A 14,596-nucleotide genomic window follows, 5' to 3' on the forward strand; every position below is an offset into this window, starting at 1 on the left:
TAGAAATGCAACTCGGAGCGAGTCTTCTGACTTAGTCTGGTCATATTTTCCTTATCAGTTGCTTTTTATATTTCTGTGGCTCTTGTTTGTTTAGCAAACAAGAAAAACTAAAGTGACTGCTATCTTTCATACATCACTGTTGGCAGCAGAGGGGAAGGAAGTGAAAGGGAATAAAATGCAAGACCCAAATCATTCCATCACCCTTAAGTCACCCTAGTCAATACTGGTGTGGTACCTATTTTCTTCTCCCTTTTTGAGGATGGTATTATAAGTGAAGTAGTGAAGATATTTCTTGGTCAAATCATCCAATTCTTTCTTCCTTACACATCCTAACCATCTTTACTATTTGAAAAGGGAAACTAACAGGGTTCCTGGACCCAATTCCACTGGGGAGGGGTGTGGGCAGTGGGAGGTTTCCCCACACAAACAATAATTCTCCAGACACCAGCTGGGTGTCCTATAAGTCAACTCAATTCTGACCCTATTTACCCAGAGATAGTGTCAGACCCCACAGTTTAGGGACTCAGTCCTCCGAGGCTGCTCCCCACCCATTCAGATGCCAATTACACGTCCAGGTTATTTCGTGTGCTTCTGACCCACCAGCTATAGATGGGGAGTTCCCAAGACCCTCGCCTCAGGTTTGATGAATTTGCTACAGCAATTCACAGAACTAAGAGAAGCATTTTACTCCCTAAATCACCAGTTTACTATAAAAAGCTATAATCAGGACTAGCCAGATGGAAGAGAGCCACAGGGCAAAGTATGGGGAAGGAACTCAGGGCTTCTTTGTGCTCCCCAGGAGACCCATTCTCCCAGTACCTCCACGTGCTCACCAACAGGAAGCTCTCCAAATTCCATCCTTTGGAGGTTTTTATGGATGATTCATTATATAGGCATGATTAATTAAATCACTGGCCATTGGTGACTGAACTCAATCCCTGCCCCTTCCCCTTCCCCACAGGTGTCCAGCGGGACTGCCAATGCCAACCCTCTAATCACTGGATGGTTTCCCTGGCAACAAGGCCCCCTGTCCTTAGGTGTTTTCCGATAACCTCATTAACATAAACCCAGTTGTGGTAGAAAGAGGTTTGTTATGAATCACAAGATGCCCATTACACCTTTATGGCTCTGAAGCTATTTTAGGAACTAAGGACAAAAGACCAAATATTAAGACAAAAGTTGCTTCCATTGTTCTTATTGCTCAGGGAATTCCAAGAGTTTTGAGAGCTGTGAGCCCAGAACCTTGGCTGAAGAGCAAATAAATATGTGAATGACCGAATATATACTTCCTGTAAATCACAATATTGCAGGGACTCTTCAAACACTCTGCACATCTAAGTCTTACAAATAAATGCAGTTGTGAAACTGCACTTGATTTCTAGATGTTTGGAGAAATTTTTTGGTTCTTGCTTCATAATCATGATCTATCACCTTCACCACCCTTCCCTACAATTTCCCCACTAAAATACCACCACCACCACCATCACCAACAAAATCAGTTTCATATGTTTTATAAGCAGCCTTAAATTCTTTTTAAGACAAGGCAAAAGTATATGTTCACCAAGTTAGAATTCAGGCGGCCATTTGTCCCAGCTTGCCTACAACAATCCCGGTTTATGCCTATTGTCCTGCATAATTTTTGAAAGCTCCTTCTGCTACTCTATAAAAGGGCAGGTCCAGTTTAGAGGATAAATTATATGTTCACCTTATATAAAAATACACCTTGTGGGGCGCCTGGGTGGCTCAGTCGTTAAGCATCTGCCTTGGGCTCAGGTCATGATCCCAGGGTCTTGGGATGGAGCCCCACATCGGGATCCCTGCTCCGCGGGAAGCCTGCCTCTTCCTCTTCCACTCCCCCTGCTTCTGTTCCCTCTCTTGCTGTGTCTCTTTCTGTCAAATAAATAAATAAAATCTTTTTTTGTAAATAAAAAAAATACACCTTGATTTTTCAGTAAAGTGCTTTTCAGGTGACACTGTGCTTTTGCCCACATCACTGGACTTGATTTGCACAACTCTGCAAAATAGGAAGGGAAATAATTTTATCTCAAATAACCAAGGCCTCAAGTAGTAGGTGGTGACTGTCCGAGGTCACATACTCAGGGACAGAATCAGAGGCAGAACCCAGGATTCCTGACTTCAGTTTTTTTCAGCTGTTGACCAATTTTTGCAAATACCTGAGTAAAGACAAACTCTACTCTCATGGTTGGTAATCTGCTTGCACTTGGACCTAGAACAATTTAGGCAGGTTCATCCCTGCTCAGACACTGTCCTTTCACATTTAAAGCAAGCAGAGATGAAAGAAGAATTACCTAAACATAAAGAGCCTATTAGTGAATTCCAGGAATCCTGGGGCCAAATGACATATGTTTTTTTTACTTTACTGGGCGCAATTATGTCAGATTATTGGAATCTTACATCTAACCAAATTAGGATGTCTCAGTTAACAACCAAAAAAAAGAAATTAAAAAAAAAAAAAACCAATAATGAATGCCTACTGTTACAAAGAACATATAAATAGGTTCTGCCCCAGTCTTACAGATATATTTTCCCTATGGTTATGTGCTAATCCTTTTTTTTTTTCTTCTTACCTAAAACCAGGAAAATTCTACCTTCCCTGGATAACTGGCAAGGAGACAAAGACAGGCACAGTGTTTGGCAAGGTCTCCAGGGTACTCCAGAGGTGCTGAATGGGTGCCACACCATTAAATAAACGCACACTCTCCTAACCTCCCCACGGCCTAGCCCAAAAGAAGGCCACAGGACCCACACGCGTTCCCCTCCCTCTCTTTGCAACGACAGAAAGGGGTCCGCTGTGCCTGGGGCAAGGATGACTCCAAGCCACTGGCCAGTCTAGCCGGACCGCAGCAGAGGGGAGGACACCCTCGGACTAGTCGTGGGAACCAGCGCCAGACCAGGGAGGTGGCCGTCCTCCTGCGCAGGAGGCTTCAGGAGCTGAAGGTAAGAGGGCAGCGGAGGACAAGCTCGGTCCCCGGCAAGGGGAGGAGGGCCGCGCGCGCATGCGCCCCGCCCCACCGCCGGCCGGAAGAGCAGGGCAGCGGAGCCGCTGCTCCCCGCGGTAGTCGCCGCGGCGCGGGGGAGAGCGCCGGCCGCGCGATGCGGCCCCTGGACAGCGCCGGGGCAGCCGAGGTGCCAGAGCCCGGGCTGCGGCTGACGGAGGACGCGCCTCAGGGCGCGATCGAGGAGCCCGCGGCGGCCGAGGCAGCGGGGACGCCCGGCCCCGGCAGGTGCTGGCTGTTCGGCTCCTCGCCGTGCGCCTTGTGTGCTCCGCAGGGTGAGTGTGGGGTGCAGACCCGGGCGCGGGTCTTGCCCCTGGGGTAGGGGTGGGAGTGCGGACGCCAGCGGGCGAGGGTCCCCGCAGCTGCGGGCCGGGGGCGCAGTGAGGACCGCGCCCCCCATCCCTACCCCGCTCAGAGCTGGGGAAAACCCTCGAGCCCTCACCTGGGGGTCTGCAAAGCAGAAGCCCCTTTCGTCCCCGCTGGTGCGAAGACTGGAGAAAGTTTCTGATTGTGTTTGGAACCCTTTTGGGATTCTGAAACTGTTCCTATAATTAAAGTGTTGCGGGCAGGACCGCCGAGTCAGATTGCAGTTCGGTGCGCCCTGCCGGAGGTTGGAGGTTGGGGGATCAGTTAAGAGGCCATCTCGCAGCCAGCTGAGGTTGGGAGGGAGCTAAACTACGAACACTGATGACGGTGGTAAGCGGTGTTTCTTCAAGAGGAAGTTGAAAAGCACAGAGTATGGGGCGCCTGGGTGGCTCAGTCCTTTAAGCGTGGGACTCTTGATCTCGGCTGAGGTCTTGATGTCAGGGTTCTGAGTTCAAGTCCCAAGTTGGGCTCCATGCTGGACATGGAGCCTACTTAATTAAAAAAAAAAAAAAGGGAAGCATAAAGTCTAGAAAATGTTTGCCTCAGAATCTTAGAATCTTAGGAAGGCAGAGTTGAGTGGGACCACTGGTTCTTAAACTTTTGGGGTTAGGAGGACTTTTTTGTTGTAAATTTTTACAATATATCCGTAACAGCTCACACTGAACTAAACCAGATTTCCATTATTAATATAATGAATATTTTGTGATTTTTTTCCCTATTTTTTAAAATATGAATCATTATATCACAGACCTGAAACAAATATAGGACTTTCTTAGCAACTAATCCTAAACAAGGCAGATGCACAACCTTACATAACATTTTTAAGAGGTTCACAGACTTGTCTCCAGAGCCCAGTACCCTGTGTAAAATCACCTTGATCTCGTTCAACCTCTTCCTTCCACAGATGAGGAAAGTGAAGCCCAGGAAGGTGAGGGCTTCGGGGCGGGGGTTGCCTTGTTTTCCCTAGATCTGGCATGTGTGGGTGAGACATGGCACAGGTCCCTGCAGCACCACGGTTAAGGATCCCAGCATGCCAGAGACCCAGGCCAAGGCCCTTTGTGTTGACCACAGTGCTACTTTAAGCACATTCCTCCTTAAACTCCACCACCCACCTGGAGCATCTTCCTAGAAGAAGAGGAAAAAGTAGATCTCCTTTCAAGACAAAGTTACACAGTCTGCATCATCTCATCCTCTGGGTGACCTCCACTAAACGTGACCCTGGATTTCTATGCCTCTTCCCCAACCCCATTTCCCCCTTTCTGTATTATGAACTTTCTGCAGTTTAGAGAGATGAACCCCAGAAGATGATTCTTGCTCCATTTTTGTCCTAAATGCTAACAGAAATGATCAGACTTCTGATTATTTATGCATGGGCTGGTGGCTCCAGAGCAGGGGTCACTTCAAGCTGTGCTGACCAGATGTGCAGTCCATGAAGAGGTGAATTTCTCACTTTATCAGTTATTATGGCTGAATGTCATTTTGGTGGAATGCTGAGTCAGTCCTTACGAACTCTTAAATGTTTCTGCTGTTGTGAGCCAGAGAGGAATACTGTACACTCAGGCAGCACATGGCAAAATGATAAACCTATATAAGCGACTGCACTTAGGAATCTTGAGTATTTTAACTTCAAAGAAAATTGCTAATAGTAAGACTTAGTTATAGTTATCGTAAGATAAGCAGATAATACTCTGAAAACAGGATTGCCAGAGAAATGTTGTCATCGAACTTTGTGACAGTATCATTTTAACGGCTTGATCATGGGTATCTCAAGAAAGCTCATTTTCAAGTTCAGGTTGAAACTATTAAACCAGTTTTCTACATTCTTGGATAACCTTCACAGACAGCATACAGCTATCCTAAGACATCTATTTATTTTCTTGAATGACAGTGTGGATCTTGGACTGAAGCAAGGAGAAGTTGTCTTCGATGTGTGCCCCTGGAAGGAGTTCTCTAGTGTAGCACTGGTTCTCAAGCTGGTGGAGCTTTTTACCGTTGCAGAGATCCTGTATCAGTGGGTTTGGAGTAGGGCTCAGGAACTGAAGTTTAAAAAGTTAACTCAGTCAATTCTCATTCCCAGCCAGAGTTGTGAATCACAGTTTAAAGCAGAGGATAGAAAAACTGAGCAGCTTTTCAGTTTTCTTCTAACTTGGGAAATTGTACTGTGGCCACTTAATCTGAATTATTTAGAGTTGCCAAATTATTAGCTATGCTTGTAGTGGAATATGATCATAGAAGCACATTACATAAGCAAATGCCTCTTTGGATTATGCTACTCTCTTGTTCATCTCCATTGGCAGAATGGAAATTATTATTCAGTAAGAGACATGTCCGCCTGAGTAGAACCAGGCCTCACCTTCATAACAAATAACCAAGCTCAGCCAGGCCTTGTAACAACTGCCCTGTCCCAGTCAGCAATCATGGGCCTTAAGTGTTCATAGGCAAGAGAATATGTGAGTGGCTATGTTTTAAGAGACAAGATAATCAGAACCAGGGGTGTAAAATTAAGTTTTAAAAGAGTTAAAATGTCATGTTAAGTTAAAATATTCCTGGAGAAAAATTTAAAAGTTTAGGTTGGAGAAGATCCTTGAAATATAGACCAGGGAGATGTTTTCTGTCCTTGATCTTCCTGTTCTGTCTGAGGGTGTAGGTTCTATGTATGAGTTGGGCTTCTTTTAAGAAAAACTATTTTATTTGGACCTGAACTCTGAAATTTCAGAAGTTGAACTCTCAGGCTGACCACAGCCAAGGCATGTATTTTGTGGTGCTTAACTTGGAAGTCTTCTAAAGTTTCCTTCTCATGGGCTGAGTATGTGCAGTTTGTTTCTGTGGTATCTGAGCACATAGGTAGTGAACAGAATGTGGAGGATTCTGGCACTTACAACCTATCACCCTTGACATGACGACGACCGCTAGCTCCAAATGATTTTCTTCGGCTGTGCACCTGGAACAGGAAAAGGGAGAGGCCTCTGACCACAGTGGCATCTTTCGCTACACACGTCAGGCTGTAGAATGCTCCTGGAAAGATTGTGCATCATCATACTTTGGTCCCAATTCACAGTGTTTGTCACTCATGGGCAAAGGTATCTCGCGGCTATGAGGATGTTGAAATGTATTACCTGGTGTTTGCATTTATCAGAGGAGGGCATTTTTTAAAAAAACATTGTTATGCAATACCATTCTATAGCGGAGTAACACATTGTAAATTCCTAGACTGGAATGATGATCCTAGTTTTACTATAAATTGCAAGTGCCCAAACAGTACACCCTTCTGTTTTGCTGTACTCTTAACTGATGAGGGCCAGTAGTGTTTCCTTCTTCTTCTCTCCTTGTTTCTGTATTTGTTTCAAAAAAGAAAAAAATATTAATATATCCCTCAGTGAGTCACCTATCTTTTAGGGAGTTCTCTGCTTATCCTGTCCCTTTTTGCTTCCCTCTGAATGGTGGGGCGGGGAGGGGGTATGAGACTGAAAACAGGTTCTACTCCTGTTTTCGGTAACTAAGATATAGGAAGTGGTGAAACAAAAGTTTAATGCTCATACAGACTGTCATTAATGGATTGAATATGTGATGCTTTAGAGAAAGCAGAAGTTTCCTGGTTCAGAGCTAGGCAAGAAGGTGCCTAGGTGTTTAACGACGGTTCTAATTTTTAAAAAATTTTGTTTTAAAGCACTTTGAGGTCAGAGGGGTAGATACCCTAGCCCCCTGCCCTTGAAGAGTTTATGCTCTAAACGGAGTATCAGTCGTAAACCATGAAAAGTAAAAGATTTGATTAACGGTTCAAAATAACAAAACAGAGAGCCTTCTGTTGCCAGTGGTGTTAGACTTGGTGTCTTTCCATGAAGTTCTCTCATATTCTTTCATTCAGCAAATATTTAATCAGGGTCTTCCATGAGCCAGGCATAAACGAGACAGTGAGGTCCCAGCCTGGAAGAGTTCACAGGCTTGTGGGGGAAGTAAGATAATCAACAAGTAGCCATATGACACAGCTATAAACTGTTGTCCAGAAAAGAACACTTCCTTTATAAAACCTGGTTCACCAGTGAGATGCTATAAATTATCACTTGGAAGCATTTTTCTCTAGCCATCTTGACAAGCATTTCTTAAAGATTTCTCTCACCGTCTTGGCAAGCATTTTTACTTTTTTGATTTGTAAGTGAGGGGTGATTCCTCAGTGAGCCAAAGGAAATCCATTTTATAGGGTAAAACTGCATTTAAAAATTAATGGGTTTAAATTGTTGCTTTCCTCAGTGATTCTTCATTCTTGGTGGGGAAATGGTTCGGGTCCAGAGAATGGATATGCTTAGGAAATAGCATTGGTAGCCTGTTAGCCATTAACACTGTTCCATTTTTCTCAATTCCTAAGTGAAAATAATAAAACATATACTTGGAAGCAAGGACTAACCAGAACTTAATCTTTTTCAGAAGCCAAGAAGAAAGCACCCTGTCCTGGACTTGGCTTGTTTTATACATTATTGTCCGCCTTCCTTTTCTCAGTGGCCTCTTTATTTGTTAAAAAAGTGCAAGACGTCCATGCTGTAGAAATTAGTGCATTCCGATGTGTGTTCCAAATGCTAGTCATTATCCCTTGCTTAATATACAGAAAGTAAGTATTTCTTATCTGCAAAGTAGAAGGTATCAACAAATGTTTGTAAATCTTTTGAACTGCTTGAATTATTCTATAGCGGATGCTTTATCCCTCCCATAGATTAACCAGTTCCTACACCCTTTGGCTCTGATTACTACATAGTCACAAGGACCCACCCACAGAAGATGCTCTCATAAGCACAAACCACATGCCCAGCGAAGGAGGGGAAAGAGATTCAGTTATTCTCCAGTCCCCATTTTGAGAACAAAGCATTCCTTGTACATAATTCCCTCCATCTTGTACCACTCTCCCTTCTTTCCCTTGGCATAACTGGTATTTAGAAGAAAAAAGGAAATGAGAAAAAGTCGTGGTGTCTCCTAATATCAATGTTTCTTTAAGTAGAATGGGCTGCTCTGTTATCAGGGCAAACAGAAGGTTACCATAATAATATCCAGGTCTTCCCCCCCTAGGGTGATGTGGGAAAGAGAAAAGGTAATCTTGAGCAAGGCCTTTTTAAATAGTTTCATATTTAGTGTCCTCATCTGTGAACTGGAGGGAATTATACTCTTTGTCTTCTATCTGGCACCTTGGCTGCAAGGGCCAAATAAAATTGATTATAGCTCAGAGCACTTTATGTAGAACGTAACAGTATTTGAAAACTGTATTTCCCATCCTTCCTGTCCCTATCCAGCACCTCTTTCCCTTCCATATAGAACCCCCTCCCAACCCTTTCCCAGGTTAAAATTATACCTCTCTCACACCGTTATAACCTCTACCCACCCCTGTGTACTTAGAGGCCTTGGAGAAGAGACCAGTTGGATGCCTGGTGGCAGTCTGTGGTTCTTTCTCTCTTTGGGCAAAAAGGCTTAAACCCTAAACTAAATCCTTCAGTCATGTGCCACCAAAGTCTCCTTGTATCTGTAACACAGTACAGATGCATTTGGAATAGTTTCACTCCGTATCCTGAGGATTTGGTGAAAAAGGTGAAAATTTACTAATTAATATTGTCAGACATTCCTTTGTAAGTGTGGACAAGTCTCAATATTTTAGGAAATGATGGTGAGACTTCAGAAATTTCTAAGGGTGGTAATAGACCACTGATGCTAACACAATTATCTTCCCCATAATAGAAGAATTGGCAGGGGAAGGCACTGGAAGAATTTTTTAAATCCTTAGCACCAATCTGTTTTGACCTATTTTATGTTTCATTATCATGGAAGATGATACGGTATTCCAGGTATTTTCAAGGTATGAGTCAAAGGTGACCTATGCTTTCATTTCTAACTCCAGAGACCCAGGAGTCCTCATGTCAGGCCTACAGGCTAGCCTTCAGATAGGTGTTCAGTGCTGACACCAGGTCAGCAAGCTGACTACCCTGACGTGTACCCAGCACTTTGCTTGGTAAATATTTAATAAAAAGAAAATTGAGTGGCAGTTATTATACTTATCCAAATGCTATATGTTCTTTTTCAGTATATTTTAACTCTTCCTGCAGAGAACAATGAAAAGTTGTCTCACATTCAATGGCTAAAATAAATTTTAGCATTGCCTCAGCTTTTATAGAAAAACTCGTAAGATTGGCAATGCATACTAGCCAGGACCAAGTTTTCTTATGTAGGACAGCTCAATCTTGAAATTGTATTTATTATAAAAATCACGTATTGTCATTGTAGAAAATTGGGGGAAAATAAAGAAGAAAAATTATCTATGAGTCTACCTGTTAAAGTTTACCCACTATGAACATTACAGTATATTTTCCTTTTTGTCTTATTTGCAAGCTTGTATAGACATAGGAAAAATTAGATTTGCTTAATTATAATTATACTATTTATGGAGTTCTCTTTTGCTATTTTTGCTTATACTGTGAACACTTACCTGTTTTTAGCTATAATTAGACACCATTTTTTAAAGGTGTATACTATTAAGTTGTGGGCATAATTAATTTACTAGTCCCTTATTTTTTGACAGTTAGGACTTCAAAAATAATGTTTAATCAAGAATTGCAATATTAAAAACAAATACCAAGTTGGTTTAATGTGCGTTCCTCCATTTGAATTCACAGAACTGGGTTTATAGGCCCCAAGGGTCAACGAATTTTCCTCTTGCTCAGAGGAGTCCTGGGTTCTACCGCCATGATCCTACTGTACTACGCTTTCCAGGCAACATCCCTTGCCGACGCCACTGTCATCACGTTTAGCTCGCCCGTGTTCACATCTATCTTTGCTTGCATATTTCTGAAAGAGAAATACAGCCCTTGGGATGGCCTCTTCACCGTCTTCACTATCACTGGCGTGATCCTTATTGTGAGGCCCCCGTTTCTGTTTGGCGCCAGCGCCGCGGGCAGGGGCGAAAGCTACTCCCTTCACCTGAAGGGCACGATCGCAGCGGTCGCGCACGCCGTGTTCGCCGCCCTGACCCTGGTCATCCTCAGAAAGATGGGTAAGTCCGTGGACTACTTCCTGAGCATCTGGTATTACGTCATCCTCGGCCTCCTGGAGAGCATCATTGTCCTCTTCATCATCGGGGAATGGAGTCTGCCCTACTGCGGGTTGGACAGGCTGTTTCTCATCCTCATCGGCCTGTTTGGTTTGGGGGGTCAGGTGTTTCTCACGAAAGCCATCCAAATAGAAAAAGCAGGGCCAGTGGCAATAATGAAGACTATGGATGTGGTCTTCGCTTTCATCTTCCAGATTATTTTCTTTCACGATGTGCCCACGTGGTGGACAGTGGGCGGGGCCTTGTGCGTCATAGCCAGTAGCACGGGCGCGGCCGTGCGGAAATGGTGCCAGGGTTCCAAATGAGGCTTTGCTGCTGAGTGCACGGTCCCCCAGTGCGGACACGCCACACGTGCACACACCTGGAAAATCTACATTTCCTTCACTGATTATACTTAATAAATTTCATAATTAAAGTACCATTTTTGAATATGGTATGTCTTTAATTAGCTAAGAATTAACCAGTGTGGTCTAGCAATTTTTTTTTTCTCAATTGTTTTGGTTTTGGTTTCTCTTTGGGTTTTTTGTTGTTGTTGGGGTGGCATCGGTAAGAGGACAGATCATTAGTTGGGAAAAAAACTGCAAAATGTTCTATGACTGGTATAAATATATGTAATTTTTTAAAGTGTATTTTTGGTATTGATGGGATATATAGGTGGGTAGGAAATTTTAGATGCTCTTTTAGCAGTGTAGAGGCTAAGAAACTTACTGATTATAATGCTGCTATAATTGGTATTATGTTGGAAATTCATTTGAAACCTAATTCCATTTAGGAGGCCAAAGCTGAAACTTGGAAAAGGTGCCTACTTAATGGTGTTAATAATACAAATGAATTAGCCTTATTTTCAAGGCTTTTATAAATGATTATCTTTCTTTTAACCCATATGAGTGCCTTTTCATTTTGATGCCAGAATTTTTATATGTAAACTTTAAAAAAAAAAAGTTTTTGATCACCAGGTTTGGCTAGAAGTTTTCTGTTCAGTGGCATTCACAACTGTAGCTATCGTTCTATAATTTTAAGTTGTCCTCTGTGTTCTTGAAACTGCACTACATTTTTCTTAACTTTCTAAGGTTTCAGGTCTTTAAACCACAAGAGAGAAATCTTGGCATAACCAATGTGCACATTTCCATGCTGAAGTATTTTCCCCTCACTAGAAATGTGATTTTCTATAAATTCTCTTTGAATTTATAGTGTGATGCCAAATAAAATTTTCTCAGGATTTTATTAGGTTGAACCATATAAAATTGCTGAAATTTTACCTTTTTAACTTACAAAAACCATAGTTTCTTACGGATCACCCTAATAGATACCTCCCTTATCCTTTCTACACCAAATATTTAAAAGACTGTGGCATATATTTTTTCAAAACAACTTTAAAATACAGCAATCCTATTAAGCTTATTTTTATAGTCCTTTTCCCTTATGGAATTATATATAATAATGCTTCGTGTTACTTGTTAAATGTAAAGACATGGATTCATGGTTGATTGACTTTTGTAGTTTCTTGAACAGAAAAATTCACTGTTAAATTCTAGTGTATCAGTATGGTATTAAATGTCAGTGCTGTGGTACCATGATACTCACTTCATGAATTCAAGTAGCATTTTTTATCTGGAACTTCATCAGGCCAATACTCTGCAGTTAAAGAGAGAATGTAATATTTAGGAAGGCCTGGGAGGTTAATCAGGAAGTAGAGAGTACACGCAAATGATTCTTTATCACAATGAACCCTTTATTGGTTCCAACTCTTACTGTCCAACCTAGCATCTGTTATTATCTTAAGCCTGCAGATTTGAAAGATTATAGGCTCTTTCTCTCCCTTTCATCATAATTCTTCCAAAGAAAGAAAGAACTTGGCTTCTGAGGTTTATGCCTTGGTGAGAAAGGATCTTTTCCAATAGTTCCAAAAGGAAATTTTTAGCTTGCTGATCTTCCCAAATGCTTCCCACCTGACAAACTCTAAATGAAGTCTACTTAGGGGAGTCACACTATCATTATAACTTTAGCCTAATACACAATTTTTGGAGTTTAGAGTTGAAGAAGCATCGTTTTGCAAAGGTCTTAGATAGTTACAGAATCCGAGCATTTTAGAGCTCAAAGATTAGAAATCCTCTTGCAGGAGCCACGCTGCACAGATAGAGAGGCTGGGAAGGGGATCTGCCCAAGATGGGTTTCCATGGCCTTCTCCTTTCCCTTATTTCCATGACAAAGTATGGAAAGTAAACCACTGCTTAAGCTACCTAAGGTAAATTAACTCAGGGAACCCTCTCCTGGTTCTTTACCTTGCACAATAAAAGAACCTATGGGACTTTGAGAGTTAAATCCCTTTGGGCCTGTACACTAGAGACATGTTTTATTTCAACAGTGTGTGGTTTAAGTACTTGAATGTCACAATATATACCAAGGTTGGAGAAAATGTTCCTTCTCTCAACTTTTACAGGGTGTCATTCTTAAACACTTTTATAATGTCTAAGGTATATACAAGGATGTGTATTGTAACAATTATGGGTGTGTATATTTTGCAAAGATTGTAGTTTCTATATCTTGAAAATATTTTCATAAATTGTTTTTATTTTATAAATACTAATAAAGTTAATATGAAAGAAGGCTATAATGTTGGTTTTTATGATTATAGCAAATGTGCTCGCCAGTCTATTTCCTTTTTCATCCATGTGCTTCAAAATTCATTTTATAAAGGATATTGATCCCTGGTCTTTCAGCTGTGATGTAATCTCAAGTTTCAATCTGTTTTGTTGTTTTTTTTTTAAGATTTTATATATTTGTCAGAGCACAAAGCAGGGGGAGCAGCAGAGGGAGAGGGAGAAGCAGACTGTAGTTAATACTGTAGAGTTGAACATTCTCCACTTCAAAATGATTCCCAGTTCAGGGTCCTTACTCCTGAGCAGTTTCCCCAGGAACTACAGGAACAGTCTAATGGATTTCAAACCTCATTTGACTCTCTCCTGCCAGCACATAATTCCACTGTTGGGCAATTCTCAATTTCCTGGCTGATCTGCCCACATAGGTGGCCAAGGGTCACCAGTCTTATGCATAGGTGTTGCCACCTTTCCAGTTCTGGCTTTAGCTCTGATCTTCTGTATTACATTTGGCTCTGGCTGGGGAATGAGCCTGATTTTCTATGTGTTTCCCATGCACTACATACTACTACATACTGCATACATACTACACTCAGTATGGCTCTTCTAGCCCCTTGAATCTGCTTGCTCAGTAAACACAATTAGTCTCTTGAGGGTAATCTAGTGGTAAGAGAGCCAGATGTCTTTATGTAACATGTTGGCCTCTAATGTAGGTGTATAGAGCTGTGGTCAGCACTGGGCATTAGAATTTGATTCTTAGGGTGTAGGTTGGGCACATGAAGCCTGAGCACCACACCAATCACACCATTATATGGTGCCTTTGGTCCCTTCTGTGAAATCTAATACAGCTACCAAATTCACTTGGAATTCTGCAAGATGCCCTAACAAGGACTCTGTGATCCACAAAGACCCATCCAAGTTTTAGCCTATTTGAACACTAGATTTGGAGCTGGACTTGGAAAACCAATTCACAGAGAGCCTGTGAAACTTTGCACTGCCCATCATCTCCTAGAAACTGGGGGGGGGGGGGCTTTATTAGAAGGAGGGTAAGGAGAAGACATATCTTGTGTCAAGGCAGGGCAGGAAATGTTGCATACAGAAGTCCAGTCCACAGGAAATGTTCCACTGGGTTGCACAAGGTACCATGCCAGCTATCATCTATTAAGGCAGATTTGTAATAATATAAAACAATGCTATTCTCACTAATTTTTTAAATAGTTATTTTTCATAAGAATATTATTTATGTTAACATGGAATCATTTTAATAATTTTTTTGTTTTGCCTTCAAATATGGTAAATACCTCTCTATATAATGCACATAACAGAAGCTCTTTGGAGTTCTCAATAATGTTTAAGAGAGTAAAGGAACATAAAACCAAAAAGTTCCCAAGCTGCGGATTTAATATATAGTGTTATCAAATTTGAAACCTTAAAAAAAAAAACCAATGATTAGGCCCACCATCAAATCTGCCAACTTTTTCATGAGGTTCTGATAGTTTGAAATGCAGCTCAGTAATAGTTTGTAAATTAGAAAC

General features: G+C 41.9%; 1 protein-coding gene across 4 annotated transcripts; it reads left to right on the forward strand.

The window, feature by feature from the left end:
• The first annotated feature begins 3,042 nt into the window (after positions 1 to 3,042).
• Positions 3,043 to 13,075, forward strand: SLC35G1 (solute carrier family 35 member G1). 4 transcript variants are annotated; one of them, XM_021700034.2, is made up of 3 exons: positions 3,043 to 3,292; positions 7,806 to 7,986; positions 10,022 to 13,075. In XM_021700034.2, the coding sequence occupies exons 1-3, from the start codon at positions 3,115 to 3,117 to the stop codon at positions 10,767 to 10,769; spliced, it is 1,107 nt and encodes a 368-aa protein (XP_021555709.1). In that variant the 5' UTR covers positions 3,043 to 3,114; the 3' UTR covers positions 10,770 to 13,075. The 4 variants fall into 4 exon arrangements, with proteins under 4 accessions (XP_021555709.1, XP_021555710.1, XP_044772489.1 ...); XM_021700035.2 differs by having other exon boundaries at positions 10,031 to 13,075; XM_044916554.1 differs by having other exon boundaries at positions 7,809 to 7,986; positions 10,031 to 13,075.
• Positions 13,076 to 14,596: the final 1,521 nt, after the last annotated feature.

The sequence above is a fragment of the Neomonachus schauinslandi genome, chromosome 6 (assembly GCF_002201575.2).
Source record: "Neomonachus schauinslandi chromosome 6, ASM220157v2, whole genome shotgun sequence".
NCBI lineage: Eukaryota > Metazoa > Chordata > Mammalia > Carnivora > Phocidae > Neomonachus > Neomonachus schauinslandi.

Bases quoted from the DNA above. Each gene is read 5' to 3' on its own strand.
- SLC35G1 (XM_021700034.2), top strand. From the start codon at position 3,115: ATGCGGCCCCTGGACAGCGCCGGGGCAGCCGAGGTGCCAGAGCCCGGG. The intron at 3,293-7,805 runs GTGAGTGTGGGG...AATCTTTTTCAG, and splicing joins CGCCTTGTGTGCTCCGCAGG to AAGCCAAGAAGAAAGCACCC. The intron at 7,987-10,021 runs GTAAGTATTTCT...TTCCTCCATTTG, and splicing joins CCTTGCTTAATATACAGAAA to AATTCACAGAACTGGGTTTA.